Source organism: Labrus bergylta, chromosome 8, assembly GCF_963930695.1.
Source record: "Labrus bergylta chromosome 8, fLabBer1.1, whole genome shotgun sequence".
Lineage (NCBI taxonomy): Eukaryota > Metazoa > Chordata > Actinopteri > Labriformes > Labridae > Labrus > Labrus bergylta.
The window spans coordinates 28920086-28938721 of record NC_089202.1 but is presented as its reverse complement, the minus strand read 5'-3'; the positions used below and the strand labels follow the sequence as shown (position 1 = coordinate 28938721).

At 41.7% G+C, this 18636-nt stretch overlaps 1 protein-coding gene across 1 annotated transcript in view; it reads right to left on the bottom strand.

The window, feature by feature from the left end:
• Positions 1–218: 218 nt before the first annotated feature.
• Positions 219–18636, bottom strand: part of wdr26a (WD repeat domain 26a) — a gene marked incomplete in the record, with an annotated part of 18904 nt that continues 486 nt past the window's right edge. The window contains 13 exon segments of the mRNA XM_065958283.1: positions 219–4393; positions 5750–5944; positions 6381–6510; positions 6645–6723; positions 6914–7059; positions 7965–8084; positions 10657–10797; positions 10916–11054; positions 12091–12247; positions 12912–13009; positions 14179–14315; positions 15598–15654; positions 15776–15875. Coding sequence (XP_065814355.1) covers positions 4371–4393; positions 5750–5944; positions 6381–6510; positions 6645–6723; positions 6914–7059; positions 7965–8084; positions 10657–10797; positions 10916–11054; positions 12091–12247; positions 12912–13009; positions 14179–14315; positions 15598–15654; positions 15776–15875 — 1522 coding nt within the window.

Here is an 18636-nt window from a genome sequence, read left to right as displayed (position 1 = left end):
AAATCTGATTGGCCACCCCAAAACACTGATCCTGGTTCACTTATTTGATTTAAGTTGATGTTATTTTAAGTTCTGACCTGCGTCACGCTGATGACCTGACCTCTGATGGTTTGTGTGAGGCGGCTCACTGAAGTCAAACTGAAAGAAAGACACGCTTCATAAACATCATAAACAAACATCCTGTGCTCAGCATAAAGTCACAACATTTCAAAGTAAAGGACGTTTTGAACCCCTGAATGCTTTATTTAAAATATGCATACATAACACTTGTCCTACAGAACGATACAGAACAGTACAATCACTTCTTTAATAACACATTTAAAATATAAAACGGTTTGTGGCAGAAAACTGCCTGCAAGCAAACAGAGTTCCTACTTTGGCTTCTTACAGCGAGAAGAAAAGAAGAGAAGAAGCCGGAAATACTCGAACTAAAGGAAATCACAGAAGCAGAAACTAGAAACACCACATCTGTGACATCAGTGTGTGTGTCTGTGTGTGTGTGTGACATCTATTGTTGTGGAGCACTAGCATGTGTGTCTGTGATGGCTACGATGTTCAGGCAGATGAGCAGGGTTCCCACTGACAGTCCTGCAGAGATTTAGGAGAATTAACTTGAAAATAAAAACGGAAACAGAATCAGCGGAAGCAGGAAATGAGCGGTCTGAAATGTATGAGTCTAAAATTGTTTTGAGTTACACCCTCAGTGTAACATCTTGCATCATCAGTGTTACTAGTTAATTATCAATGTAACGTTACCCCTTCATCGTTACATGTTTAACGATCAGAATTAGATGCTAATCAACATGTTACATCATCAGTGTGACATGTTACATGATCAGTGTTACGTGTTAATTATCAATGTAACGTTACCCCTTCATTGTTACATGTTTAACGATCAGTGTTAGATGCTAATCAACATGTTACCTCTTTGTAACATGTTACAACATCAGTGTTACATGTTTCATCATGAGTGTAACATCTGGCATCATCAGTGTTACATGTTACATCATCAGTGTTACATGTTACAACATGAGTGTTACATGTTACAACATCAGTGTTACATCATTAGTGTTACATGTTACATCATCAGTGTTACATGTTACAACATCAGTGTTACATGTTATTTTGTCAGTCTTACATGTTACATCATTATCATTGCACTAAAGTATTAGTGTAACATGTTACATCATCAGTGTTACATGTTACCTCTTTGTTACTCATCTCATCATCAGTGTTAGAGGTTAATCGTAAGTGTACGGTGAAGTGTTACATGTTACATCATCAGTGTTACATGTTACAACATTAGTGTTACATGTTATTTTGTCAGTCTTACATGTTACATCATTATTGTTGCACTAAAGTATTAGTGTTACATGTTACCTCTTTGTTTCTCGTCTCATCATCAGTGTTAGAGGTTAATCGTAAGTGTACGGTGAAGTGTTACATGTTACATCATCAGTGTTACATGTTACAACATTAGTGTTACATGTTATTTTGTCAGTCTTACATGTTACATCATTATTGTTGCACTAAAGTATTAGTGTTACATGTTACCTCTTTGTTTCTCGTCTCATCATCAGTGTTAGAGGTTAATCGTAAGTGTACGGTGAAGTGTTACATGTTACAACGTCAGTGTTACATGTTACACAAATAATTAATATGTTTCACTTATAATTACCTCTACAATGTAATATGTGACATCATCATTGTTACATGTTAAATCATCAGTGTTACATGTTATTTTGTCAGTCTTACATGCTATATCGTTATCGTTGCATGTATAGTATTAGTGTAACCTGTTAAATCGTCAGTGTTACATGTTAACCATTAGTACAACATGATACTTTGTAAATGTTTCATGTTACGTCATGGTGGTTACATGTTAATTAATAGGGTGTCGTGTCACATCGTCAGTGTGATGTGACATTATCAGTGCAGTCAGACGTTTTGGTACAAAGCTGTGAGTTGTAAAAAGCAGGACGTGGGAACCCTGACACACACACACGTCGTCCTGTCTGCCAGGTGTACATCATACACGCCATGACATAGTGAAATACAGCACATATACACAGAACAGCATGTCAGGCAACATTGTTCTTTTACTCTGAAAGGAAACACTTTGTACAAGTTCATTATACCTGTATGTTACACCTGCGTACAAACATGTTACCACCTGTGAGAAAAACACATCCCATCATTCTGAACTGTTATCATGGCCTGCACATAGACTGTATATTAGAAGTGGTCTGAACCTCAAACCCACGCTCTTTCTAATGACCAACCCTTCTGGATTAAAAAAAAAGCCTGATTCCATAGAAGTCTATGAAAAAATGCTCCGACTTTCCAGTTGATTTTTTCCCTCAGTGAACATTTTCCTAATAACTTTGTTGTCTCATTTTGTAGTTTCAAGTTTTCTTTAGTACAACGTGATGCTCATTTTGTGAATTATGATCCCATTTAGAGTCAGAAAGCGAGGGAGGATTTAAGGCTTAGCTACATGTGAGTGACAAGGCAGTACCATGACGACCTGAAAAACTGTTTTATTCAGTGTTAGGTTGATCACTCTGAGGAGAAGGCGGTCTATTTCTGAAGGTAAGTACTTTTCAAAGCCTGTTTTTGAAAAGCGCAGTCGCAAAAAAAAAGAAGCATTTACAGTTACAGTGTTTGCTGACCCCTCACTCATCTCCACCTCCCCATTCTGGTCCAAATATGGTCTCTTCCAGCATCCCAAACTGGAGGCTTCAAATGTTAGTCTACAAATTAATGATGACATCATTGTGGCTACATCCATTCCTCATATACAGTCTATGATGCATACCCCAAAAAACCCCACTTTGAACTGCCAGTGTGTCTTCTTTACCGATAACTTGTTTCAGTCACTCCTCTTATAAAGTGAAGTCTGCTGTTTTCTTGAATCATTTTTACAGTCAGCAAATCCACATGCAGATTCATCCGACGCTGAAAATAATCCCCAATAAATGCCCATATTTCATCATGATTGATAAAAGCCGCTTTTAAAGAATTATTAAACTTCTTTTTAAACATTACAGTATATATCTGAGGTGTGTTTTTTTTTTAATCAAAGTTACATCTTCATTTGTTATGAATGGTTGCTTTACATATAAAAAGTGATTGGTTGGCTGACAGAAGAAACAAATGGCACAGAACAGATTTGGCATTTGACTTTGCATTTTGAGAAAAATAAAGTGAAAAGGTAAAAAGTATTCCTCTCCTTTATTTTTTTAAATCAAACCTGCAACAGATAGAGAAAGCTAGTCCGCCAAAATTCAGACTTTATTCTTGCCTTTCTGAACTTCATCTCCCTTCATGTGCCTACACTTGGAGCAAATACTCTTCTGTTCATTAAAGGTGAGAATGTAATGAAAAACATACAGACAAACTGTGGTTCTGTTTTTTTTCCCCATGGGATTTGTTGACCATATTTAAGCACAGAGAAAACACCAGTCTTAACTTTAAAGTATTTCAGCTCTGAGCGGGGTTTTGTTTAGTGTGCACAGTGGACATCGGGGAGTGTGCCCTTTAATGTAACAGCTCCACTCAAAGTAAAAAACAAAAAAGAAAAGTAATGTAATAAATAAACTTTTTCAACATGTAACAACTAAACCAAAGCAATGCATTTCATATGAAGTCTGCTGTTTGAGTGCAGAGGACACATAAAGAGGGATCAAAGATGTGAAAGCAAGAAGAAAAAATACACTCAGATGTGCACAGGTGAGGACCGACTGATAAAACCTTAAAACTTCATTCCATACATAGGCTGCTGCTCACGGTCAGCTAACCATGCATCACACTACAGACTATAGACTAACTGCAAGTGTAAAACACCAGAAAGCCATCGGACACATCGTCCTTTGCAACATGCTCATCAAATACTAATCTGTCTCTGACTAGAAGCTGAAGGAAAAAAGAATAAAACTCTTATTCTGCACTAAAAAAAGGACAAGATAACGTCATCTTTTGCATTAAGAAGATACTCTTCAAGGTGGTGTAACATCCATCCAATGTTCCTGTTGATAAAATCTCTTAAAAGGTTCAGAGAAGGGAACAGCTCTTCAGACTGGAGACAGAACACAGATCTCCCAGTCAGTGAACTACTCATCAATAAATTATGTAGCTGATAATAAATAAGAGGAGGAGGAGGGTGGCCTGTGAGGGGGCTGAGGGTTCACACAGGAGGACGGGTGGGTCAGACGCTGGAGGTGGAGCCCAGCTTCACCTGGCCGCACATGCAGCACCACAGACCCTGCCCCCAGGAGGCAGCTGTCGAATCACCAAAGCCTTCCCCGCTGCATCATTTCAAGTGTTTATAGAGTCTTAATGCTCCTCAGGGTCACCACGGCAACAGATCATCAGCTGTCCATGCTGCAACATTCTAACAGAACAAAAACAAACAAACACACACACAAACTTCCATCATCATAATCAATATTTCATCTTAATGATTAGTTCTGCACACCAAATTAAGGCATGGAGTTCCACAGGGTTCTGTACTTGGACCAATTCCTTTCCCCTTATAGAAGCACCTTCTAAGTACTATTTTGAGTAACACTCCTTAGATTTTAATTGTTATGCAGAAGACCAACAATTATTCTTATCAGTGAAGCCTGAAAACACCAGTCCGCTAACTAAATAAGAAGCATACATTAAGGGCATCATGACCTGGATAACCGGAAATCGTCCCTACTTTTCTCAGAGAAGATTGACGTTATCGTTATTGGCCCTAAAAACCTCAGAGAAACATTTTCTAATGATGTAACTGTCCTAGATTGCATCAGCCTGGCATTCAGTACCGCAATCTTGGAGTTCAATATGATCAGGAAATGTTCTTCAACCTTCATATACAACACATTTCAAGGACAGCCTTTTCCACCTTCACAACATGGCAACAAACAGGCACATGCTGTCTCCGAAGATACAGAAAAACTAGTTCATGCATTTCATAATTCTAGGTTGAATGATTGTAATTCCCTTATATCAGGCTGTATTAATAATTCATCAAAGACTCTTCAACTAGTCCAAAATACTGCAGCTCGTGTATTGACTAGAACTAGGAGGATCACATTACTCCAGTATTGGCTTCTCTGTACTGGCTCTCTATAAAAACTAGAACAGAATTAAAAATTCTTCTTCTTACTTACAAAGCTCTTAATGGTCAGGAACCATCTTATCTTATAAAGCCCATAGTATTACCCCATCTAGAACATTACATTCCCTGGATGTAGGCCTGCTTGTGGTACCTAAAGTCTGTAAGTGTAGTATGGGAGGTAGAGCTTTTAGTTATCAGGCGGCTCTCCTTTGGAGTCATCTACCAGTCAGGGTTCAGGACGCAGACACTCTCTGTACTTTTAATAGTAGGCTTAAAACTTTCTTTTATGATAAAGCTTATAGTTAGGACTGGCTCAGGCATGGACCAGCTCCTAGTTATGCTGCTATAGGCTGCTATAGGCTGCTATAGGCTGCTACAGGCTTAGACTTCAGTTTTTGCACTCTTTTGTCTTGTTGGGTTAGCCTTAATATGTCCTCTCCTACTTATAGCAGTCATTTTGTCCTTTTTGTCAATAGGGGGAAAACTCCCCAAAGAAACATAAAAACTAAGGAAGACATCCTCCAAGTACACCAGCGAACAACCAGCGAAAGAAATGTTCAGAACCATTTACACAATGACCGACCTTTTCAGCATTTCCTGACGTGCAACATTAATACTATGACTGTTGATAGTGTTTCATACCAGTGAGCCCATCTGCATCCTGGACGTCCAGGAAGGGGGCGGGTCCCCAGATCCGGACGGTCCCGTCATCTGAGGCGCTGGCCAGTAGTCCAGGCAGGACGGGGTTCCAGCTCACACAGTTGACGGTACGTGTGTGACCGGTCAGCTCGGCGATGGGCAGCTCACTGCGCCGGTGCCAGATGTACACTTTGTGGTCTGACAGGAGACACCAAAAGGGATCAGAATAATCTGCCAGTGTTTACTTTAAAGCAGTTAAACACTTTGTGTGCATCCCCTCTACTGCTAACCCCTGTGACCCGGGATTACCCATAAACAGTTTTAATGTACATTAATTTATTAATCAGCCAAGTTATCTATTTGATAATCTATGAATCTCTGTAGTGTAGCCTCAAACTGTAACAAGTGTCAGCTGAATGACTTTTTGTTTTTAACTTCTGGAGCTCATAACAACAAATGTGTTTCAGGAGATCTGGTATTCATTTTTTCATATGTTGCTAAAAAGTGACTGTCTGTACCTGGTTCATCCCACAGCTGCTACATTTACATTCGTATGCGATTAAAGAGACATACATCCCCCTTCATTCTGATCTGTCTGCTGTCTCTGAGTGTTTCAAACACCGTGTCGTCTAACCTTCACTGCCACTGGCTATGAAGTCCTCGTTGTGTCCTCCGAAGCAGGAGTGGATGGTGTAGAAGCCCTGGGTCACCCCTTGGTACTTCCTCACCAGCACCCGGTCCTGCAGGTCCCACAGGTGAACTCCCTGCACAAACACACACACACACAAACACACACAGATGTTACTAATTCTGAGCTATAAAACCAGGTGAGGTTCAGATAAAAGTTTTTTTTAAAAAGGATAAAAAGTGTTTTTTTAAAGGATAATCTGCAGTTCACCTGAGTGGCCACGTTGAGCAGAGCTAACCGTCCGTTTTTAGAAACGGTGAACGACATGATGGGATGATCCTCCTGCACGCTACAACGACAAAACAGAAAACCCTCAATAGGAGGAACAAACTCTGCTGCAATATGAGAAGCACACACTGCTCTGTCACTAAACCACCCACACCTGTGAGACAGGTTTAATACAGGTGTACCGTGAGACAAAAAAAAATCAGGAACAAAGGGTTCTGTTGCTCTCGAGCCCGGTCACGGTCGACACTCACATGTTTCTGTCAGTCAGGTCCTCAAAGTTGTACCCTCTGATGCGTTGGTGTGTGTCTGATGCCAGGACGGTCCGGCCGTCATTCAGACACCACAGACACTGCACTCGGACCCCCTCCCACGAGTCCAGCAGGTTCCCATCAAGGTCCTGGAGTCAGGAGGACACAGATGTAGCAACAATTTAACACGGATCATTTTATCCTTTTTTATAGGCAGATTTTTTAAATTGGTAAACTGTTTAATATTATCATGCTCATCTGTCTGCATTTATTTGCTTGTTGTGTATTATCCTATAAATGTTACTGAGTGTTTTGAGGCGCATATGCCGCATGTTGACTGATTGATTAAACCTTAAAAACATGACAGTTTAAGGTCAAATATTCTTGAGTAAGTCCTGATTACTCTCGTTCTAGTCCTCAAAATTTACCGGTCTCGAGACCGTGAGAAATGCAACAATAATAGAATAAGTAATACTCTTGTTTTGTCTACACCGCGTGCATGAAGGTTTCTCACAAATAGCGAAAATATCAAAGATACCGAGACTTGAAGTTCCCTTGACATTACTGTTGTGCGATGTGTTGAAATGTATGACAAAGGTTTTTCTGTAAAGCATGTGTATAAAAACCCGAACACATTGTGATTACGTTGAGCTTTCCTTCAGACTGTATTGACCCTCTGAAGAATTAAACTAAACAAAGACATTTATTGACTCCTTTCTTTTGCATTGATAACAGAAATGTCCAGCACACAGCCTCGTCCTGACTGGGTCTTGACTACAACACTACTGATAACACCTGTAACCCCCCTCCACCCCCCCAGTGTCCCCTCTCTGCAGGCAGAGGGAGCTCCTGTTGGCCCCTGTCTGACCTGAGGGCACTAAATCAACAGAGTGAACAGACACATAGAAACATGCAAACCCTTTCATCAGATAAATCTGACTGAAGCTTCAGGAGACATTGTTCTGTGTTTAATGCTTAGAACCTGTGAGTAGAGTTAAAGATACACACACACACATACATGCAGATGGTCACACACACAGAGAGAGATACTCACACACTGGTAGAACTGTCCTCTCTGTCCTCCGGTGACGAAGCGTTTGCCATCGGGGTTCCACGCCACGCTGGTCAGACTGTCCTCGTGAGACTGACTCATCTTTGTACGCAGCTCCCCCGTCTGCACAACAACACACACACACACACATCACACTCTACTGCACACTGAGATAACGTGTTTGTTACGGGAGTGAATGAGCAAACTGGAGATTGATTTTTTTGCGTTCGGGCCTCTAACTGAAGTTTATTTCACACAGAGAGATTCTGTCCTTGATTTCTCACACCACAACAACAACTACGCTTGAATCCTTAAGAATGAAGAGGAGGAGGAAGAGGATGTGGAGGAGGAAGAGGAGGAAGAGGAGGAGGAAGAGGATGTGGAGGAGGATGCTGAAAAGAAAACATGTGAATCCGAGGCTGCAGGAGCTGATGAAGGTTGAGCGTGTGAGTGGAACAGTCAGCAGTGAGACACAGATGGTCGTTTTTACAACAGTTTGTGCAGAGTGTGTGACGGCTGGTTGTCATGGAGACGCTGGTTGTTGCCGCACAACCCACAGATTCTAATAATTTTAGAGTGCAACAAGTACCGCCATCCTCGTCAACTGCACCACCCGCCCGCCTGACCACAGACTGAAGCAGCGTTCAGTTTCTATGCTCCCTATATCTGGAACAAACTCCCAGAAAACTGCAGGTCTGCTGAAACTCTCAGCTCTTTTAAATCGAGGTCACACCTGTTTACTTTTCATTAAACAATTTTAATAAGATTTTAAACTTTAACTCTGCACTGTAACTTTTAACTCTTTTTACATTTTTACTTCATTTATTTCAATTAATTTCATTTGAATTATTTTTATTTGAACATATGTTCAGATTTAATCATTTCAGTGATTTTTTAATGTTCTATTTTAATGTTTCTTTTCTTTCCTCTGTCATGATGCTTTTGATGTCTTGTGTGAAGCACTTTGAATTGCCTTGTTGTTGAAATGTGCGACATAAATAAACTCGCCTTGAAGAAATCTATTTTACTTTCTAACCCTTTTGTACCAGTAAAAAAAAACACCACAATTAACCTCACATCCAATCACCATCAAGCTTGAAACACTGAGATTCACAACACATGGCTCTTCTGGTAAATTTGAGAAAACATGGAAACCCTTTATAAGCTGTGTTAAAGTGACGTTCAACGCCCCGCCATGCTGAATGAGACCACAGAACAGAGAAGTCCTGATCATTCATTCATCACCTAAAGTGAAGTTCTGCATTTTATACAACTGCCTCTGTGTCGATGTTTGTTTGTTTTCCACTAAGTGTCGTATGGATGTGCTGTGTTGTCTGAAAGGAAAAATCTATACAAACATATCTGGAGGCGGTAAACTTTGTTCATGTCACAACGTGTCCTATTCTTCTATTTCCTGTGTGTGTGTGTGTGTGTGTGTGTGTGTGTGTGATAGATTCTCCCTTTGAGAAGTGTTACAGAGTCCAGCACAACGCTCGCTGCTGCCTCAGCACACACGTGATGAAGATGATGAAGATGATGATGTGATTTGACTGCAAGCTGTCATTCACAAAAGGGATACCTCACCCATTTTCATTAAAGGCTTTATATGCGATTTTTTGATCCAGCAGATGTCGCCCTTGAGCACCAGCATGAAACCAAAACAACTTGCGCTGCATTGTTGTGTTAGCATGCTAATGCTAGTGATCTTTATTATGCTGGTATCTTCACACTGCATGTAAATTTACCTGAAATGAGCGTGATCTAGAAACACAGTTAAGCAGTGAGTACAGTATGTTATTCTTCTTTTCTCTAGTCCCTCAATTAAACAACTTTTATACACGAGGGGAGGAGTCAGCCGGCCGTCTGGGCGATGTAAACAAAGTGAAGATAGGACTCTGAAAACTCTGAAAACATCACAGACAGTGGGACTCGGGTGTTACACCCATTGTAGACAGTCATGACTCACAGAGTTATTTTCAGAGGATTTACTTGATTTATATTATATTTAAGTGTAAAAAATCGCATATAAAGACTTTAAGCATTTTATCATAACCTGGTAGTATTTTTGAATGGTCGTGCATCCCGCCCTCAATTTCCCCTGAGACGGGAAAGCTCAAAAATCGCCATTTTGCATCATCGGAGGCTGTTGTGGTTAGAGGGGGTGAAACTACAATGCTAGTTCCTCATGTTTTCAACCTGCCCATGGGGTAGGGTTAGGGTTAGGGTTAGGGTTAGGGTTAGGGCCCACTGAAGCTACAGACCAATCACAGATCAGTGGGTGGGACCTCACTCCCAGAATCTAAACTTAATGTCCGCCATATTGCTTGGAAGCTTTGCTAACAGGCTCTATGGAGAAAGTTGAGAAGAACTAAAGTATGATAAAAGTATGTTTCAACTTCAAACTGAAGTGGATGAAGGGGATTTTGAAGGTCTTGTGCTTCAATCAGATATTATCTCTATGAGCCGCAATATAGCGACGAGCAGTTGAGGCTAATTGAGTGGCCTGCGGTGCTGTGCATTCTGGGAGTTGTTGTCTTTCATCCACATGAGCCAAAAAGACACTTTCTGCCTTTTCTCGGTCAAGAAGGCACCATTTCATATTTCTACTACATATATGACCCAATGTCAGTACAGGTTCATGTTTCAGCTGGTGAAGTATCCCTTTAAGAGAATGAGGAAGTGAGAGATGTCGTACCTGAACGTTCCACAGCCACAGCTCTGAGCAGTCATCAGGTCCGCAGGCGATCAGGTACATGTCATCAGGACTCCACGCCAGGTAGGAAACCCCGTACGCGTGACCCTCCAGAGTCTTCATCAGCTTCAGCTGCTGGGTCTCCTACACACACACACACAGACACACAGACACACACACACACACGTCACTAACACATTGACTTTCCCACAACTCTGTCTGCTGCTGTGATGATGATGATGATGATGTCGTGACTGGTTACCGGGTCGACTTGCCACACGATCACCGTGGTATCTTTGGAGCCGGTGGCCAGTTTGGTGCCGTCGTTGGAGAACTTGCAGAACCAGACCTCGTTACAGTGTTCAGTGAGGATCTGCTGGGTGTAACACGGGAACTGTTTCCTGCACGACAGAAACACACTCACATGAGATCTAAAGCTCAGTCTGCCTCAGGGCTGTTACCCATCCTGGACTTTCCTCTGACCACAAGTCCCAGGTCGTTTCAATGGTTTCATGGTTGTTGCAGACTCTAATGTGAGCTGATTTTATGCTACACATGTGATAGAGGGCATAAGAAATGGAATAAATAGTGATTGTACACACATTTTTGGGCAGTTTCTAAGCCACACAGTCTGTAAAAACAATCAAACATTATTTGTTTAATGTAGAAATATCCGCCTGTATGAGCGAGGTTGTTCAAATGTTTGATACTTTGGTATCTTCAGTAGGGCTGGTTAAAAATATCCATTCATCAATGCATTGCAATTTTAATTTTTCCCAATTCAATATTGATTCAGGGAAATCCTAAGATCGATTTTTCATTGCAATGACGCCCCTGTCCACTGGGGGCACTGTGGGTGCAGGGAATTCAGGTCAGGCACAATTGTGCACTTTAAATCATACTGTACTTTAATGTTTTATTCTTTTTTTTAAAATTAAAGATAATGTATAAAGTAATACAAAGATAAAACACACTTTTGAGTCAGTTTGTTCCAAACCAATACCAAACCAATGCACACATAAATATTTAAAAAATATAAAAAAAAGGTACTGTGATGAGTTATCAGGGTATTCATGTCATCTATGCATATTATTAAATTGATATAGAAACATATTGATCGATATGGAATCGTGACCCAATGAATCGAACTCGAAATTGAATTGTGAGGTTGTGGACAAAACCCAGATCCAATCTTTAGAAACTCTGTGATATCAAAAGTTACAGAAACGGAGGACTGCATTCAAACAAAGGACACAACCTCTGTTATCAAATCATCATTGTTTCAAAAGCTTTAAAAAAACAAAAAACTGCAGGAGTGTGTCTGCTACTCTAGCTATTAAAATCAATATTATATTTTTGCCTTATGGTTGGATTTTCACTAGAATGGTGTCAAAGTTTAACATTCTTCTTAGCTTAAAGGTGTGCTGCGGTCCTCACCGGCTGCAGGCGTGGTCCAGCAGCAGGGACACAGAGTCCAGACCCCCGTCCAGCTTGGTGTTGTGGTAGAGGCAGCGGTCCCTCTGCAGCTCCACCGCCTGCTTCAGCAGAGTCTGCAGGCGGCGTGGGGGCAGCATGACGGACGGAGGCAGGTACGCTGCAGAGAGGGGGCGGAGTTAGGAGAGGAAATGAGGAGTGACACACCACTGCTACATTTAGACCCAGATTTTAAGAGGAAGCAGAAGTTCAGAGAGGTTGTTGGAGGTGGTGAAATATTTGTAACTTGTCAGATAATCATTAGCAGGCAGGGTTGAGTGCAGGGTCATAAAGTATTTGTGAAATGATGAAGACAGAGTGCAGGAGTTTGTCTGCAGTTTGAGGTCATTAAAAACAACATGACCCAGCATCGGGGCGCCTTGGACTTCTGCTCTTGTTGCCGTGGTACCGACACAGCTGTTCATATCTTTTGACTTGTACTAGTATCATATCGGAGTTTTTAAAAACTGTGGTATCGTGACAACTCTGGACAGTGCAGAGACACACAGTGTAACACACTTTCACAGACACACAGTGTAACACACTTTCACAGACACACAGTGTAACACACTTTCACATACACACAGTGTAACACACTTTCACAGACACACAGTGTAACACACTTTCACATACACACAGTGTAACACACTTTCACATACACACAGTGTAACACACTTTCACAGACACACAGTGTAACACACTTTCACAGACACACAGTGACAGTAAGAGAACAAAAGAGTGTGTGATGTGTGTACAGTGAAGAGTGTGAGTCAGTGTTTACTCACTCTGGAGTCGGTCCAGCAGCTTCGTCCGGGACGTCGTGCCTTTTCCCTCCCACTCCGCTTTAACTCTCAGGTCCTCTGCATGACTACACATCAAGTACCTGCAACACACACACACACACACGATACAATGATCACTTATTGTTCTGATCCCTGCTCAGTTTAGATCCATCAGAGTAGTTAACAGTAGGTGTGGCCTGTGAAGTAGGTTATTTATCACTATTTATCTGGCCAGCTGTGCTCAGTGGGTAACTGAAAGGTCGAGGGTTCGATCCCCAGCTCTTGCAGCCACATGTCTGATGCGTCGTTGGGCAAGACACTTAACCCCAAGTTGCTCCCGCTGCTTCGTTGGCAGCGTATGAATGTGAATTAATTGGATTAGTTACTTCTGACGATTGTGTTCAGGCTTTTGTAAGTCAGACATGTTTAGTAGATTTGTGTTGTTTTTCTTCAGTGTTACAGAAATCAAAGACACACACACACAAAACAACACACCACACATGAAGCCCTGGCTCCTAGAAATAAAAGAGAAAGAAACTCCAGACTTATATAATCGATTGATTTTTTAGCATCAATGTGCTGTGGGCTTTTTGTTCTCTCTCTTCAATGTTGAGTCAGCTTGTGATTTTCTGAAGCATCATAACTTCAGCAGGATTTTCGGCAGTGATCGTCACTGAAGGAGTTCAGATTAACGGCTCTTTACGGGAATTTACAGTCAACACCGATAACTGCCTGTAAACTGCCAGGAACTGCCGTAGATTGGCAGTATGAGTGAGTATCAAGCCCCCTCTCCTGCCCCTATAGGACTGGGTGAGGGTTGAATGACATTATGCTGCGAGATATAGAAATGTGACTGAGCTCACTCCACAAACAGGAAGTCACTTCTCATTGGTTGCTGCTCTAGCTGAACTGTAAACCCTGATTGTTCAAAGAAATTAAACAGATGAATCACCTGTAGTCATGAGGAAAGATTATGTGTCAAGTTCTTTGAGTATATCTCTATGTGTGTCTTTAGAGCGCTCCAGGGTCTGCATGCTAATATACTAAAGTCACTGTGGATGCTCCTCAGAGGTTCATCAGACCAAACCGTCATCTGAACCTCCCTCAGGATGTTTTTGTTGTAATTGACTCATGCTCGACGTGATGCTGAGTCAGGGTCCCCATGGAAACAACATATAAACAAACACAAATGAGTGTGTCAGCCTTGTGTGTGTGTGCGTGTGTGTGTGTGTGCGTGTGTGTGTGTGTGTGTGTGTGTGTGCGCACCGACCCGCTCAGGATGTGGATCCGCTCCGTGTTGTACTTCAGAGGAGTGAGTTCTGCTCGGAGGACCTGCAGCGCCTCCAGAACCTTCCCGTCCTCCAGGTACTCCAGATACTTCTGCTGCAGGAGCAGGAACTTCATCCGCTGCACAGGAGGACCAGCAGGGGGCGTTAGTGAGCACACATGTTTAACCAGACAACAGACGGCCTACACACTTTAAAAAAAAAAAAAAAATCTGTGTGGTTCTTTTGGTGCCAGATGTAATTTTAAACATTTATGAATCATTGTGCTCCATCTGTTATATCTTTAGTATTTCAGCCCTCCCTGATTATCTGTGATCTCTCTGTGACACTGATTCATGTCAACACTGCGTTCAAACATCGCCTAGTTTGAACACAATCTCTACTTAAATTTAAGCACCAACTGAGATTAAAAAAACAAAAGAACAAGCGAGCTGCATGGAGCAGAGGCGCTGCTTGTAAACGGGAAAGGGAGGCAAAAAGAAAAACTTTAAATCAAAGCAGCGGCCCAGAAATGTGCAAATTCTGCAATGAAAGTTCGTAACCTCCCTAAGGGGGCCCCATCTGAAGGCACTCACTCGTGTTGCTCTGCTATGTGTTGTGTGCATTATTGCTGTGAAAACCACATTTTCTGAATGAAAGTCAACAAAGAAAAATGAAGAGGAATTATCCATCTATAGGAGAGAAAAACAGGAAAAAAAGATGACGAGGAGGAACGTCGGGGACCCTGGCAGAAATAATAGCGATGTGAAACTTGGTTGGAGGGCCCCCCCCAAAGACTCTAGAATCGCCACTGACAAGGAAAATGTGTGCTCAAACAGGCCGTTTGGAGATTTCCCCATCATGACATCACAAAGGGCAGTAGCCCCTCCCCCAGGTGGGTGACACTCCCACAGCTAGGTGTTTGTTCTGCCCTCTGAGTCTGCCTTCTCACCGTAAACAATAAACAATAAGACATGGAGCGAGAAAGCCAGAGTACACCCAAGCCCAAGTACACCCAAGGGGGCGTGGTCAGACACAGCTCATTTACATATTTAAAGGTACATATTAAAAAAGGTATATAATATGTCCTTTTTAAATATCTCTGGAATCGCCACTGACAAGGACTTCTGCACGTCGTCTCGACTTCATGACATCAAGCTAGCGACAAAAACATTGCATTATGCCTTTCCTGTGTCTTCAAAATAAAAGCACTTCCTGTCGCATTGGCGAGTCGTTTTACACACGTTCCTGTTTTCAACATCTCTAAGTTACACTAAGTGTAACGTGTAACACAGTATTTTGTTACTTTTAAGAAAGTAATTCTCAAAAAAGAGACTTCTGCTTCGTTTATGTTCTTCAGTCCGATCTAACCTGTGAGTGCATGCAGGAGTTTGATTTAGTTTTTTTTTACTTCTGTAACTCACCACGATGGCGCTCGGAGAATGCATCAACGCCTTCAGCTCGTTCAGGTCGCTCTCAGCCTGAACAAACACAGAGCACAATGCATGACTTTCATAGCTGATGAATGCGTGACTCCTGTCATGTTTTGGTGTGAATCCAGAGCGCACACACACACACACACACACACACACACACACACACCTTGTCCCACTCGCCCTCCATGACGTGGTTACGAAACTTGGTGGCAGACGGATGCTCCAGCCTGCAGCCGGACTCCTGCATCAGGAGGTCCACGGTCTGACTGTAACAAAAAACCACAGAGCAATCCAACACTTTTACTGAGGGGGCCAAACTGGGGCCAGTTGTTTTGCATTCATCACAGATATGTCAGTGGTGGAGGATATGTTTCACAATGTTTTCCTACATGCAAACCTTACATACAGAACATATAATGCACCAAACAATGCTTGGGTTGATGTAGAGATGGAGTCATCATGTAGACTGCCAGCAGAGGGCGCTCTGACTCCAGAGTTTATAATCCTCTCTGCACTGTCTGCAGCACATTCAGCAGAGCGTCACAGCAAACAAATTGGTTGAAAAACTATAGTTAGTAATGTCAGTTATCTTTAATTGAATAGTTAGTTTCATAAAGCCAGTGTTAGATGACTATTGCTACAAAATCAACATAGAAAAGTTTTTTTTTAATGTAGTCCAAATTCACCTTTTTAAGTTTAATATTAATGGGGCTCATCTCTCTTTTTATTAGTTAATTTTCTGACATCAAGAAAGTTCTGACATTCATTTTAAAGCTTTTCACATGAGACAGGTCGCTTAAAAAGGAAATCTGACAAATCACTTAGAGGGATACTTCACCCGTTGAAACATGAACCTGTATTGACATTGGGTCATGTATGTAGAAATGTGAAATACATTTTGAAGTTGGAGCCTTCTTGGCTGTGAAAAGGCAGAAAGTGTCTTTTTGGCTCATGTGGATGAAAGACACCAAATCCCAGAATGCACAGCACCGCAGGCCACTTCCACTAAGGTCAGGTTTACAGACATGTTTACTTCAACACATACGGCCGTTTCCTCAACTGATTCAGAGATTTCTTCCAGAATTGATCTTGGAAAGTCCTGTCAGAAAACAGACTCTATGTCTGAGTCCATAAGCAAACAGTGAGAACACCGACACTACCAGTCCACCCCAGCTTGAGCCGGCCTGGCAACGTGTGTCTACCAACCCACAAAATGTGAAATAAACCCATCCAGTCCTTTGTTTGTGGTCTGCATAAGTCTTACAACTAAAAAAACAAAAAAAAAGCTCAGTTTCAAAATTGATCTCCTTGTGATGTCACAGTGGGATTCTGGTAAAAAACAAACATGTGTCTCTAGTCCGTCTACGAACCCCCCAATGATGAGAAAAGTTCATCCTCTCCGTCTTTCACCTGCTCCACTTTTCAGAAAATGTGTGCTCAAACAGGCCGTTTGGAGATTTTCCCTTCATGACATCACAAAGGGCAGTAGCCCCTCCCCCAGGTGGGTGACACTCCCACAGCTAGGTGTTTGTTCTGCCCTCTGAGTCTGCCTTCTCATCGTAAACAATAGGACATGGAGCGAAAAAGCACCGAGTACACCCAAGCCCTTCCAGAGAGGGGGCGTGGTCAGACACAGCTCATTTACATATTTAAAGGTACATATTAAAAAAGGTATATAATATGTCCTTTTTAAATCTCGAAATCTCAGATTTTTCCCCCTAATGTGCAATACTCAACACTTTGTAACATGTTTAAATCCCTTTTTTCAATTAGTGACTTAAGTAGCGTTTCGATTCCCAAGCCCTAACATACAGAAAAATAACATTCATGGTGTGTGAGTTTTGTTTATTCTGATTAACCCTTCACTTCTTCATCACTGCATGTGATCATAAAATATTATTTTCCAACATGTGCTAATGCAAAACTTATTAAAAAGGCAAAATAAATCATTACCCTCCCACAACAAACGCCATTGATAATCTAGCATCAACTCTCTGTCCAGACTTGACATGAGTTAGTGAAAGCTCAGGGTGAAGTCATGCCCCAGCAGGCTGAATGTGATTATAATGACGGCTCATGTTACTGCAGAACGAGGATGACAGGAAGAGAACCTGTTCAGAAAAAAACTACAGCGCAGGACTGAATGTTCACAGAGTGTCCCATACAGCTCTATGGAAACTGTGTTGGGTGTGTTGTGTGTTATTGTGTTATTAACAGCTGCCTGATTCACCTGTCAGGTATAATGCTAATAAATCAGCTCTGTATTGTAGAGCACACAGCACTAAATCGGCTGTTTTCTCAGTGAGGTTTGGTGCCTGTCAGATCAGCTGTTTATAACATTGAGCTCTGTTTAATAACATTAGAGCACACAGCACTAAATCGGCTGTTTTCTCAGTGAGGTTTGGTGCCTGTCAGATCAGCTGTTTATAACATTGAGCTCTGTTTAAAAACATTAGAGCACACAGCACTAAATCGGCTGTTTTCTCAGTGAGGTTTGGTGCCTGTCAGATCAGCTGTTTATAACACTGAGCTCTGTTTAATAACATTAGAGCACACAGCACTAAATCGGCTGATTTCTCAGTGAGGTTTGGTGCCTGTCAGATCAGCTGTTTATAACATTGAGCTCTGTTTAAAAACATTAGAGCACACAGCACTAAATCGGCTGTTTTCTCAGTGAGGTTTGGTGCCTGTCAGATCAGCTGTTTATAACACTGAGCTCTGTTTAAAAACATTAGAGCACACAGCACTAAATCGGCTGTTTTCTCAGTGAGGTTTGGTGCCTGTCAGATCAGCTGTTTATAACATTGAGCTCTGTTTAATAACATTAGAGCACACAGCACTAAATCGGCTGATTTCTCAGTGAGGTTTGGTGCCTGTCAGATCAGCTGTTATAACATTGAGCTCTGTTTAATAACATTAGAGCACACAGCACTAAATCAGCTGTTTTCTCAGTGAGGTTTGGTACTCCCGAGGACAACATGTCCACAGGTGATCTACAGGATGGATCTGATGGATCCTCCTCTGACA